Genomic DNA, 14,189 nt, shown 5'->3' with positions numbered 1-14,189 from the left:
GTGTTTCTAGTGGGACTATGTTTACAAGCACAAGAGTTCAGTGAGCCACCGAAGGACCGCCCTGCAGATTTACTATTGGTTCTGCAATGTAGGGAGTTTTTTTAAACTCTGAAATTGTATCCGCCCATCTGAACACAAAATCAGGGAGAAAGACATCAGTCTTTAGTTAAGCAAAGCGTCTAAAGACTGACTTGTGAGTCTAGTCTAATGGAGGTCTAATGACAGACACCATAGAGTTGTATGATGGGAAGTATGAGAAGTAAGAGGGAATGCTCCAGAATCAGAATTTTCCAAGGTTAATTGTTTTGTCAGTTTGGGGTCATGCTTTGAAAGGACTACACCAGGTCTTGGGGCCCTGACTACGGCTGGGTATCATTTTAAAATGTACAATTCCAATACCAATACCACCACTACCCTCAAAGCAATACCGATAGCGATTGAGTCCTTCAATCAAAACCTATAATGTGACTGGAGTGGCCTGTAGTATACCATAAAACTTTAATTAATAGCTTGGGCTTTTATTTACTTCATTCACTGAACTAAGCAGGCTATAATTCATTATGAATCACTCATTTGATGTAGCTCACCAACACAATACCTCTCTTTATCCTCTGAAAACAATATTCACAACATGGATTATTTTTTTAAGAGAACCCATTTTGGTCCTTTTGATCACTGGACACTTACAGACTAAAATACTATAAATAGTCGAGATATTGACACATTCTGACTTTTTGATATTCTTCTTCTTCATATTGAAAAAAGTTTAAATATTTACGTTTGTATGTGCAGTCTAAGCAGCCATCTAACTTGAGCACAAGCAGGTAGCCAACAACCCCCCAAATGCACCAAACTCAACGTTGCCCAAAAACGACTGAATGCAGGTTTCGTTTGACTGGAGTCATTTTGATACTACTTGGTGCCGACTTATTTCGGTCGATACCTTAAAAACATCAAGTACCCACATGTATACCCAACCCTAGCCCTGACACACCAAGCCAGTTGTTGGCCTTGGTCAATTTCTGGCAATCGGTGAGTGTCTGTTGTCCTAGTTTTCTAAAACTGATGATCTCACATTTACATCTGGCATTCACATGAACTGGCTTTCTAGCCTTCCCACCACTCAAAGAGCTTCTACACTACATGCTACATTCACACATTCATACACAAGTGGCCAAGCCTTGCCACCTGCTCATCAGTTCAACATGCATCTTGCCCAAGGATACTTTGACATGCAGATTGGATGAGCCAGGAATTGAACCGCCCACAGTTTTTTTTTGTTTTTTTTTGGCAAGCATGTGATTGTTTAGTCATAATCTGCAAAGGTGGACAAGCAAGGTTGGTTTCTATCCTGCTAAGAAAATTAAATTAGAATTTGCTTTCATTTCCATGGAAACAACTGAGGTTTTAAGCCCCATCTCATATGCTGCATTTTATGTCCTCCTGGTGCCCTCAAAGACTTGACGTGATCACGGCAAGCACTTCAGGCACGTTAGAGTAAATCTGATCAAAGTCCAGAGGGTGGATTTGGAATCAGCTGATACCTCCACATCTGCTGCATCAGATTCCACCATTGTTTTTTATATTATCTATTTTTCTCAAGTCTCAAAACTCTGTGGATGTGCAATACTAAATTGCTGGACTTATTCAAAGCTGGTGTGGGCAGTTTTATTTTGATGCCACTGGGCAAAAATCTCACAATAAACTTTGAGCATATTGTAATTCAAGTGGTGTGAGAGAAAACTAAACTTCTGCACCTCCTCTTGGCTCTGATATCAGGCTTTAGAAAATCTAGCCCATGACGGGAGACTTTGGCCAATCAAAGGTCATTTCAGATTGAAAGACAGCATTCCTATAGGCTGTTCTACAGACATAGGTGTGCATGCACTTCCCTTAAGTGAAAACTTAAATCAATGGCTTGGAATCCTGCAGAGAAAGTTGCTTTTTTCAACACTGGCAACAACTACCTACACTGCTAAGCAACCCGTAAAAGGAGGACTAACTTATTAAAAAACAGAGTCTAAAAGAGAGTCTGACAATAAATGAAACAAAACACGTGTCAATATCTGCAAAGTCATTGAGAGATGGAGAGAAAACAATTTAGCCTCCTGCTAACCAAAGCCAAAGAACCATGGCTGTGGCTTCCAGTTCACGTTTATGTTATGTGAGCTAAGGTTGACTACAGCCTCGATTCACAGTGTGTCCAGTTGGGGGCCACAGAAACACAAATCCAGCCGGACAGTCCTGACTCCCCGCCAGATCAGCAAACTTTCTGTTGCTGCCGTTACACAGGTTAGACCTGACACTGCCGCTGACCACCAGCCCAGCACTTAGGGGGTTTAGGCTGGCCAAAATTAAGCGACTACAGCTGCCAACCAAAGGACCGTCTCCAGATCTGCTGCCCGCCCACCTGCCAAAGCAGTTCTCAGTGGTGGGAAGTGAGGTTGAGGGACCATGGGGTGGCTAGCCAGCTAATTGTTGTCTCATTTGTGATCTGATAAACAGAAAGAGAGAGCGGGGCAAGAAGGGGGTTGAGCGGTTGCGCTGCTTGCATCTCTACGATGAAATAAGAATAAATAAATCAATATATGGGAAACACTGGGTTACTGTGTGAAGTGCATGCATATGCCCATGGTTCGCTGGTGGGAGGGGCTTCGAACAGAGAGGGGAGAGCAGCAGGAAGAGGGTGTATTTTCAAATTCTGGTGTTTTGGGTTTTTTGGGGTTCGTTTGTTTGGTTTTTTGCCTTTTCCAGATTTCTGCCTACACCAGTTTTTAAACTACCTGGTCATTTGCTTAATTGATTTTAAAAAATCAATAATTGATTTTTTTTAATCATTTGGTGGTAAAAACCGTACCCCTGAAACTCATTCACAGGTTTGTCCAACAAGGTGGTAAAACATCTATCATCTATTACACATTGATCAATCAGTTGAGATGATTGTTATCTTGCCAGGACAAGACTTCACTTCAATTCTATTTTTAAAAAAGTGCTCTGGTTTATTTTAAACTCAGCAAAGTCAATCACTTTCTGGATGCTTCATTGGATATTTCTTTTAGACACTACAAGTGAAGGCAGTTTGCATGTTAGTATTATAAAAAGATACATGTTGTTGTGCAGATCCGAGGCCAGTACGGACCCTTTTAACTTTATTTTCCATTTTGCTGTAATGAAAAACTGAAGGAAAAGATTCATCACCTCTGATAAAGCACACATCTCCCTCTGTGATGCGGCCGACTTTGCTCAGTTGTTTGCATCAAAACAACTTCTGCACACTGTGAAAATAAAAGTGTTGAGCTGAGATTATTGGAGCTCTTTGTTTCTTTGTGTGCTATTTATAAAAATCCTCAGACCCATCTCGGTTGACCTTCTATGAAAGAAATAATGGAGATAGAACTGCGAACAACTGCACCAAGAAGGCAACGGAGAGCAACAAAGAAGCAGGGCAATTTTAACTTTACAAAAGCAAACAATTATTGATGACATCGAAGCGCTGAGCTTCAAAGTCTTTTATTTATAGGCATCACAAATTACAGACAGCAGACGGGGGAATAATGCAAGTGGTTTTTTTTCCCTCTTGAAGTTTTTCAAAAATAGAAAGGATGACTGGTGAGCTTGAACAGACACAAGAAAATCACTAGGATATTAAAGAAAGGGTCGATGAAGGAGCTTTAGTGTCTGACGCTGTTTGTAACGTGTTGCTGTTTAGTGCACACCTTCATGAGGTGTCTCAAAAGAGAGCAGAAGTGACAGAGAAAGGTTTGTGTCATGCCTAAATAAAAATTCAAGACAGCTTCCATGGTGCCAGGATGGAGCCATCTTGTGGTTTACAGGAGGACATGGTGATGATATCATGCAGCTTCTCAGGGGGAAGAGTCAACTTTAAATGAGGCAGATTGAGATGGAGCTTAGAGCGCCTGGTTGGTGAAATGCTGCATTATTCTTTTTCTCATCATGCTGGAGGCTGCAGAATGAAACACGTCATCCATATTTGGATCTTAAGTATGTGTTGAACTGGTGCTGCAGGAAAGAAGGGGGGCTCCTGTTTGTTAATGAAATACCTACTGTTTGATCAAAGTGACACCGACTATACACAGAAAACAGATTGTCGAGTAAAAACAAATGATGACGTTTTAAAAAAGGATACTTTTCAATGTATCTTCTGTACTTATGGTTACACATATATTGCAATTTGTTTTACAGTTAATTCAGTGGTGTAGTGGGGGGTAAAATGCAGGCATAGGGGGTATAAACCCACTGGGGGTTGGGAATAACCAGAGGCCCTATGATACAATATTATCATGATACTTAAGTCACAATACAATATTATTGTGATTTTAAACATTTTACAACATGCTGAGTATTGCAATAACATATTATATATATATATATATATATATATATGTATATATATATAATATATTATATAATACGTTTTCAGTTTGTTCATCTCACTTCATCTTTTTTCTTTTGCTGCAAAATATATATACTGTAGTGGACTGAAAAAGGAATTCATTTTATTTTTCTTGTAGGCTACCAAAAGTTTAATTTGTATGAGGGCTGGGCAATATGGCTTAAAAATAATGTTACAATATTTTTAGGCTATATCGCGATACACAATATATATCTCAATATTTTGAAATCTTCTCTGAACTACTGTAGACTACTAAAACATGTGTTATATATCATGTTTGTAAGTCCTTTTGTGCGTCTGTGAGAGAGAGAGAGCCACAGGAGACAGAAAGAGAACCAAAACGCCAAAGCAAGTCTCATGTTGGAGGCTTAAAAAAGCAAAACGTGACCATTTCTACTCCAGGTGGAACAAGCTGCAACTGCGTATCGATACAATATTGCGATGTATCACGACACTACCCTGTATACATTTTTCCCCCACCCCTAATACACACCTCTTTTTCTGGCTGTCTACTGTGTGCCCACCTGTCAGCCAAAAAGCCACTAAATATTGAGAATAGCCAATCCCTCCTTGGTAATTTATCTATCTAATTAGTCATACACCTACCCCATCAACCACTGATGGACCCCCCCGTCACTTCCATCAACTATTATTAAACAACCAGTTAATGTGGTTCTCCATAATCGACAGAGATAACAGCAATAGAAAATCAACTAATTGTTATTTTTTAAGACAAAATGACAACCATTCACCGGCTCCAGCAGCTCCTTAAATGTGAGTATTTACAGGCTTTCTTCATCTTTTATAGTTTTATAGTTTACTAAACATATTTATATTTTGGACCATTGCTCTGACAAAACAAGACATTTAGAGAGTAAAAAACTAGCCGACAATCAGGACATGATCAGCAGGTTAATCAATAATGAAAATATTCATGAGGTGCAGCCATTACCAAAGTGTACATCCCACCAGGTGGGCCAAAAACAAATATATTGGAGCTGTGCATGGAAAACAAAGCAACCATTTTAATGCTGCGCCTAATTAAAACCAAAGTCACCTGAGAGACATCAAAGGAAATGCTGCACCACCATGTTCTATATTTACTATTTTGTTTGCTTTCCTGTGCAAGTGGGACATGGTCACTGAATGAAAAATAGAAAAAATATTTTAACGTTTTATATTTTATTTTTATTTTTATTTAATATTAAAACAATGTTTTTGTGTCCCCCCCCCCCCCCCCCCCCCCACACACACACACACACACACACACACACACATATAAATGACTGAACCTCTCAGTTTTTGACTGTTTGTTTGTCAATCCTGGCCTCTGGGAGATTATACAGAACATTTTTCACTATTCCTGAAAGAGTAATTAATCAATTTAGCAAGACAGATTATTCTATAATGGAAATATTCCTTATCTGCAATGGTGATATGTTAGCCAATATATTTCCAGAGAAAATTCCTGATAGAATTTATTAGGAATTGATTTATCTATCAGGAATCATTTCTCGTCTGGTGTGCCACAAGTAGACCATTCATTCCACTAATACATAATGATAAAAAAAAAAAAATGGAAAAAAGATGGCAAACTGTAACCTCCAGTCTACTACATCAACCACGATTACGGGGGGAAAAAATCAACTAAGGAAAGTTATTGTATTTTGACATTATGACCCACAGTGTCAGTTGATGTGATGGGGATTCACATGAGCTCTAACCAGGCACTGTATAGTGTTCCACAGAGGTGAGGAAGGTGTGTTTATCTCCCTCCGCTACATCTTTGCTTCTAATCCACTTTAAATGTCACCTTGAGAGAATCGACGAGCCCGTTGTCCTGCATGCAGAGCAACCTGGGATGCTGACATTGTTGCTTTGCTTCATATTCGTCACTGTTTGTCCATAGTAGGAATAAAAAGCCACGCTCTGCAGAACTGACCCTATTTTGAAACTCTGAAACAGATCCTCAGTGCCTCTGAGGTGCAGGAGGTTTAATAACACTGTATGCTGCATTGAAAGTTAAGCCACTGATTGAAACAGTAAAGACATATTTCTGACTGTTGTCTGTCTCAGTCATACACAGGAGACTTCCTAAAGGACCCCCTGGGGTGTCCCCGGCCGGACTCTCCTCACACCCGCCGCTCTCCATCATGTAGGACCTGTATTATGAGACGTGAGGTCAACCTCCACCCGGCTGCTCCTTACTTTGAACCCCCATGTGCACCGCACCGTACCGCGCGAGCAGCCACCGCTCCGCTCCGTCTCCCGGCGGCACGCAACAAGAATCTCGGTGAGGGGAGAAACATCAGCATGCAACACGACAACCATGCCTTTCCCCCGCAGTAAGGCATCTCCATAAAGTCACACTCACTACTCTGCACGCATGCACGCCTCTCATCACGGATAGTACTGAAGAAGAGGAGAAAAAAGAGAAGAGACGGGACTGGCAAGTGGAATGCAAAATAAATGTACCTGTAACTCCACACTGTAGCCCTGATAGAAGTGTGTCGGGAACACAGCCAGCTGATGTTGTACTTGGAGGGAAACTGTATAATCCATTAACCAGAGGATGTTGAATAGCGACAGACTGAGCGGTAGACGCGTCTACTGTTGGCGGCGGTACTACTGTAGTACAATCTGCCGCTGCTCTCCGCCCTGCTGCGCTCCTATTGGCCGCACGGCGCTTATCAGCCGCGTCAATTCACTTGAGGCAGAGCAGGAAGTGGGAGCTCACATCAGCAAATATCATCTGGTCTGCACCCAAACCATTCATATATACAGAGTGGGGCAAGGAGCTGGTGAAAAGATTTGTTTTTTAATGAAGAGGCTTTCAGTAGCCTCCCTTTATAACCATCTGTCTATTATTATTATTATGATTATTATTAGGCTATTATTAGGCCTACTATTAGTAGTAGAAGTAGTAGCCTAGTAGGAGGCCAGTACTGTGGTCACGAGTCCTACTCCCCCCCCTCAGACCATTCTGACTATAGGGTCTCCAAAAGTTGTTTTTTAATTCAAGCTATAGCCAGTTTGTTTCAACTTTTCATTTTGTTTAGGCCACTTTTCTTTTTTACTAAGCACAGCTCAGTCAAAGTTGCTTTCAACCATGTAAGTAAAGGGGGCAATAAGACAGTGTTCGCTTTCTGTATGACTGCAAAGCCAAACCCTGTTTGTTTTTTTCTAAACCTAACCACGTGCGTTTGTTGCCTTAACTTAACCATGTGCATTTGTTGTTGAAGGGAAAAAACAAAAATTTGCAGTGTTTTACAGACATATATGCATTTATTTTGTAAGAGAGTGAATGCAAACTCTACATTTCCTGTTAAAACGTAGGTGTATTTTGTCAACCACCAATGCATTCAGGGTACCTTGCATTTCATATCCCGACTTCGAAAGTCCATGACTAAGGGGGCGATCACACAGAAATAAGACGCTAGTGACGCGGACACTTCAAAGACGCTTTAAACGCTGGAATCACTTATTCAATGCACGCTAGCTACTGGCGTCTGACGCTCAAAAAGTTTAGACACGTCTACGCATGTCTAAAAACGAGCGTCTACAAAAATACGCGTCTAAAAAGACGCCGGAAAAACGGCCGTCTAAAAAGACGCTTAAATGCCGGTCAGACATGCAGCATTATAGGAAACAATGGTTTTACTGGCATCGCGTTTCTAGCATTTCATCTTGATGTGATCACTTCCTAAATGTTGATATGTGACAAGGTGGGAGTGAGAATTAATTAAGGTAGTACCAGCGCCGAAACAATGTCTGTATAAACAGAAAGTCTGCAGGACGGGATCATGCGCAGCACAGGTGTGACGTTTTGATGACGTGTTGTGAGTGCGACCCACCACCAGGAGATTTAAAATGTAAAAATGTAGCTCATAGCAGTTAGCAGCTAACTCAAAGAAGAAGAACAACGGCTGAAAATGTCAGTAAGTTGGGAAAACAGTGAGATCCCCAAGGTCCTTACCCTCGGAGCAGAGGACAAGATCAGCCACCATATAGCAAGAATGGTAAATGATTATTATTGCCATGTTATGTCATTGTTATTGTTTATAAAGCGCTGCCAACACATATATCATATGTCACTCCAGAGGCCGACACTGTTGTTTTACGTTTTACGTTGTTTTACGTGTCACGCACGATTAACTACTTTTTTTTTTTTTTTTCAAAATATGGCCCTACCTGAAGGGGAGGGTCTTGGCCTCTGTATTGTGGTTTAAGAAACAGCTAGACTTGCAGTTTAGAGGGATTTAGGTCGTATTCACTTTACCATGGAAAAATAGGGATCTTCTGCTATGTGTTTGGTGTTGGTCTTGCAGTATTTAGGCTACAGCAGTACTCCTGCTGTTCTAAACAGTGGTACCTTAGCAACAAAGCTAATGTTGCTAGCAGTAGATTGCCACATTTCAGAGACTCAGTGTTTTTTGTAACAAGCCTAATAGTTAAACGAAAAACACAAAATCACTTCAAAGACACACAAAATGACAATAAAGAGACATAAAATGACTACAGATAGGGATGAGCAAGCACACCATTATCTGTATCTGTATTTGTATTTGTTCAACCGACAAAATTATCTGTATCCGTATCTGTACTTGGAATGGGCAGAGTTTAAACTGCAAATGGATGGGACTTAACCAGAAGTTGTTTTTTAAACCTGAAATTGATATGGGTTGATCAGAAGTTGCTATATGTATTATTTATTAGAAAGCTATTTACAGAAAAATCTCAGGATTGACCTTCAGATCATTATTGATCACAAAAATAAGAGACTGACCACATCTACCTAAATAAGGATTTTCCTTCTTCACAAGTAAGGATATTGATAAAAATTTCCTCAGATGATACTTGTTCTCATAAAAAGTACATTATTTGGACTGGATACTTGTTTCATCTGAGTATTCAGCTCAACGCTAACTACAGAAACATAAAACAACCAAGAAAGGACACAAAATTATGACAAAGAGGAAAAAAACAACTACAAAGAGACAGAGTGACCACAAAGAGACACAACAGGACTTTAACAACAAAAAGAGGCTAAACAGCTGTAAAGTCTGAGTGTCTGGCTCCTCAGTGGAGAGGTGGTGGGGCTTTTTGCAAATCTGTTCCCAGGGGCTCATTGTCTAATAATCTGCCCATGGTCATCAGTGGGAGTAAGGAAGTTAATTCAGTTGCTGTAGCGTATGATGGGAATAACCCACTAATTATGGAGCCCTTAGGCACCGTGTTCCTCATCGGACCGTATTAGACTGCAGATGTTTGTGGTGTGCAGGTAATGCAGCAGCTGTCATGCTTCATAAACAGCATGAGTCAAAAGAGTATGAAATGGATAGTGATAAGACAAGCTCTTAGAGATGGCCCCAGCACCTCCTCCTTCGAGGTCTGCTTCAGAATGTGGGTTGAGGTTTAAAGGCGGCGCATGACTGCAGGGTAACATTTATGTGCAAATAGGGTCGGCAATGCAATTCGCAAAATATCTCCACTGCTGATTATTTCAACTAGGTCAGAATATCAGGTCAGGACAGAATTGCATTTGGTAGAGGAGGAGAAAAAAAATGCTAAAGAGCAAGCAAATGTCTTTCATCTGCCCTTGAGCACAGGGCCCATGGTCCAGATGGTTGGACTGTCACGACAAGCTATGTTTTGCAACAGGAAACATGTCACATCCCCAGGGGCTTCTGCGTGCCACATTTACATTTTCGGCATTTATCCAGAGTGTCTTGCGGTTAGCAGGCAGGTAGGTGCTTGGTGGGGTAACCGACTTGCTGGCTGCTGTGGGAATCAAACCTGTGACCTTTCAGCTGGGAATGGAGTTGACCTGGCCACCGTGCTGCCCCGCTCCCTGTGGAAAAGTGCTCTTTGATCACAGCTGCATGTTGGCCACCAAATGGAGCTGTGAGAAGAGAAAATGTGTCAGGGCCAGATGATCTATTTTTGTTCATTTGTAGATTTCTTTGCATCTCATTACTCAGTACTCAGTAGTGGAATATATTCATGATATGCATTATGGAGGAGTGGTTGTAGCTGAGCACTGAGTATTAATTCTCCCCTCTTTTACATCGTTTCCAAAATCGGATTCCCACCTCCTTTATAGGCTTAGTGTTGGCTGCATATTTGCATCAAGTGGAATGTATTTACAGTACACTTTAAACAAGGATTGTCACAAGCTGCTGCACTTAGCAATGAAGCACATAACTGCAAAGACACCCATTATACATGAGTGCAAAAAGCACAAACTCTCAGATATCTTATGAGGCATGAGCAGCTATATATAGGCCATTCCTAAAGGTTGAGGATTTATGGGTGAAATCCCTGCCTCTGGTAATAGAATACAATTTCGCCAGGCTCCCTGAGGAAAGAAGCAGGAGTCATTTTTCCATTTACAGTGGATCCTTACCAAAAGCTCAAACAAGCGTGCTTCAGTGAGGTTATATTATTCTAAACACAGCAGGCAGCTGCAATTAAACTCTTCCAACCTGGCCCAGTTTGTTGTGGGGAGCCTCCGTGTCAGCCTGCAGCACACATGCCTGTCTGTGGCTGGCATGCTGTTTTGGCTCCTGTCTTTCCTCTTTTTTTCTAGTTTGAGCTGCCACACAAAGAGAGTGAATGCCACCATCAGTCAATCTCTGCCTCGTAGCCCGTAGCAACCAACCAACACCACGGGCATCAAACTGACTGTGACCCTGAAAGCAGGAACACAGCAAACCAGTCCTACTCATCATATTTTATCATTTAAAAGAAGCTACTGTTTTAGCGGACACAGTGTGAGTGTAAGGTAAATATGACACTGACTATTTTACTGTATTGATATGCAAAAATAAGCAGGCTGAACATACTAAAACACAAGGATCTCACACCCATGAATGGAAAAGGCTATTTTCGTTGGGTAGATTGAACGCTATTAAGATGATTTTTCTCCCTCAGCTGCTTTATCTTTTTCAAAACCTGCCTATATACCTTACTAAATCTTTTTTCAGTAAACTGGACTCTATCATTCTCCCCTTTGTTTGGAACTGTAAGTCTCACAGAATAAAAAAGGACCATCTTTGCAAACATAAAACCAATGGGGGGTTGGCACTGCCTAATTTTATTTTATATTATTGGGCCACTGGGATACGCTCTATTGTACATTGGTTAGATGACAACCCATCACCCCATGATGGACTAGAGATGGAACGGGAGGATTGCCTACCATATTCTATTAGAGCGGTTATACTGTCACCCGTGCCAGTCAATAGAACTTGCTTCAAACATAATCCTATAATTTACGACTCAATTAGGATATGGAAACAACTAAGAAAACATTTCAAGCTCAATACAGTGTCATATCTGCTACCTATAGCAGCGAACCCCTCCTTTGCTCCCTCTGTTCTGGATGGGGCCTTTATTACCTGGAAGCAATTAGGGATTTGTAATGTTGGCAACCTATACATAGAAGGTACTTTTGCTTCTTTCCAGCAACTCCAGGAAAGATATAACTTGCCCAAGAATCAGTTTTTCAGATACCTCCAGATTAGGGATTATGTTAAAACACATCTTCCTAATTTTGAGAGGGCAAATCCAGACAAACTAGAGAGTTTATTTAATCTGTTCCCTAACCCACGTTACATAATCTCGCAATTATATGAGACACTACAAAGTATGTGCCTTCCCAAAATGAACAAGATAAAAGAAGAGTGGGAAAGAGAGATTGGAGCCTTGATACTTCCCAATGTGTGGGAGGAGAGTTTGGAGTACATCCATGAATGTTCCATTAACGCCCGACACTGCTTAATACAATTTAAAATCCTGCACAGACTTCATTATTCCAAGACAAAGTTGCATAAAATATTTCCTGAAGTCTCTCCTTTGTGTGAGAAATGTGAGTCTATGGAGGCTACCTTATCACATAGTTTGCTCTTTGCCCCAAACTTCAAAACTATGGGTATGAAATATTTCGATTTTTTTCTGTGATTTTGGGGGTCCAGTTAGAACCAGATCCTATCTTAATAATTCTGGGAACATCAGATGAGCTACGGAGGCTAAATGTTGCACAGCAGCGTCTTCTGGCGTATGGTTTTATAACGGCAAAAAAACTGATCTTACTTTATTGGAAAAAGAAAGAGGTGCCCTCCTTCAAGCACTGGTTGACTGACTTGACAGACACCTTACATTTGGAAATAATTAGATTTATTCTGAAAGATAAACTGAAGGACTTTAATAAAATTTGGCAACCTTTGGTCTCTCATCTCGAAAGAGAATCTAACTGAGACTCTAGTTTAAATGCACTCCTAGGGAGGGTTGGGTGGGTGGGGGGCTGGGGGGGGTATGCTCTATTGTTGTTTTGTTTTGTTGTTGTTGGTTTTTGCTTGGATGTTGATTTTGTTTGCTTATAATTTGCTACTTGTCTCACTTGTCATTTTTGTCAGGGATTGTGTTTGTGGAATTATTATTATTATTATTATTTTTTTTATGTTATTTTATTTATTTTTTTTTTTCTGTAAAAAAACCCCAAAAAAACAGAGGAAACGTAACTGTCGATTGTCAATTTCACTGTTTATTGACTGGTTTCCCAATAAACATATTTGAAAGGAAAAGGCTATTTTCTAATTCCAACAATATTTCCTAATTCACACATATCATCTTTAATAATAAAGTGCAACTGTATCACCTCTGCTGGGGCAACATATGTGATCAATTTGACAAGATGGAATAGTTTGGTCCTGTTAATTCAGGACAAAGTACAAAAGTGTTTCCAATATTGATAAAATCCCTCATTCTCTGACTTCATCTTACAGACTTTGTGTGGGAAAAGAGATAAAGTGTTACATGCACTTATGGCACTTTAGATGTGCAAAGTTGTGTAGGCCTAATGCATTTTAAAATGCATTGCAATTGCTCAAAGGTCCAGTGTGTACGATTTTAGGGGGACTTAGTGGCATCTAGTGGTGAAAATTGCAGCTTGCAACCAGCTGAAACTTAGATTACCTGCAATGTTTGTTTCCAAAACAAACAGACCCGCTGATTTAATCCAGTAAAAACAATGAATAAAGTAGCTTCACATTACAAATCAATGTTTCTCCTATGCTGTTTGGCATGTCAGGGCCACTAGCCCAACACCTGCTAACTGTGTGCTCACCTCAATAAGATCCAAACATTGGTTTTTACCAGGAGTCGAGTTATGCACAGAGGTTGCTTACTCTCCAAAACAAATTTACCTGCTGATTTAACTTGATAAAAACACTGAATAAAGCAGTTTAACATAAAAAAAAAATCAGTGTTTTTCAGTTGTTTTCATAAAACGGCCCTATCTACCAGTGTTTGGTTTGTCTATTTTGGGCTACTGTGGAAACATCATGGTAAACATGACGATCTTTGTGGACTAGGACCCGCACCGTAACAGCTCATTCTAAGGTAACAAAAAGATAACAATTTCTTTTTTATTTTCAGTGATTAGACACTAAAGAAAACATACTTATTATATTTCATTTCTGCCAATATATCCCCCTAAAATCCTACATACTGGACCTTTAAATCTGCAATATCTTAATACAAATGAGTGTTTTACAGATTGAGTTAACACAATGGCAATTCAAACTACATGTAAATCCAGTAGGTGAAGACTTTTCTCTGTCCTAGGACATATCCTCTGCTGCACAAGAAGTGATGTATTTTCATGTTTCCACTTTGTTCAAAAAAGGCAAGTCCCCAGGAACAGCTCTCAGTTGTGTGGGGATTTTGGTGCAGTGTTGCCAACTTGGTGACTTTCTCACTGGATTTAGCAACT

The 14,189-nt window shown here is 40.3% G+C and overlaps 1 protein-coding gene across 1 annotated transcript in view; it reads right to left on the bottom strand.

Annotated features, from left to right (window-relative positions):
• zmat4a (zinc finger, matrin-type 4a) overlaps positions 1-7,043 on the bottom strand; it is a 182,543-nt gene extending 175,500 nt beyond the window's left edge. Inside the window, exon 1 of the mRNA XM_050050876.1 lies at positions 6,890-7,043. Within this exon, the coding sequence (XP_049906833.1) occupies positions 6,890-6,976 (87 nt within the window). The 5' untranslated portion in view covers positions 6,977-7,043. The remainder of the gene's footprint in view (positions 1-6,889) is intronic.
• Positions 7,044-14,189: the final 7,146 nt, after the last annotated feature.

Source organism: Epinephelus moara, chromosome 8 (genome assembly GCF_006386435.1).
Source record: "Epinephelus moara isolate mb chromosome 8, YSFRI_EMoa_1.0, whole genome shotgun sequence".
Lineage (NCBI taxonomy): Eukaryota > Metazoa > Chordata > Actinopteri > Perciformes > Serranidae > Epinephelus > Epinephelus moara.
The sequence above is the reverse complement of the archived record's forward strand: the minus strand, read 5'-3'. Positions and strand labels throughout refer to the sequence as shown.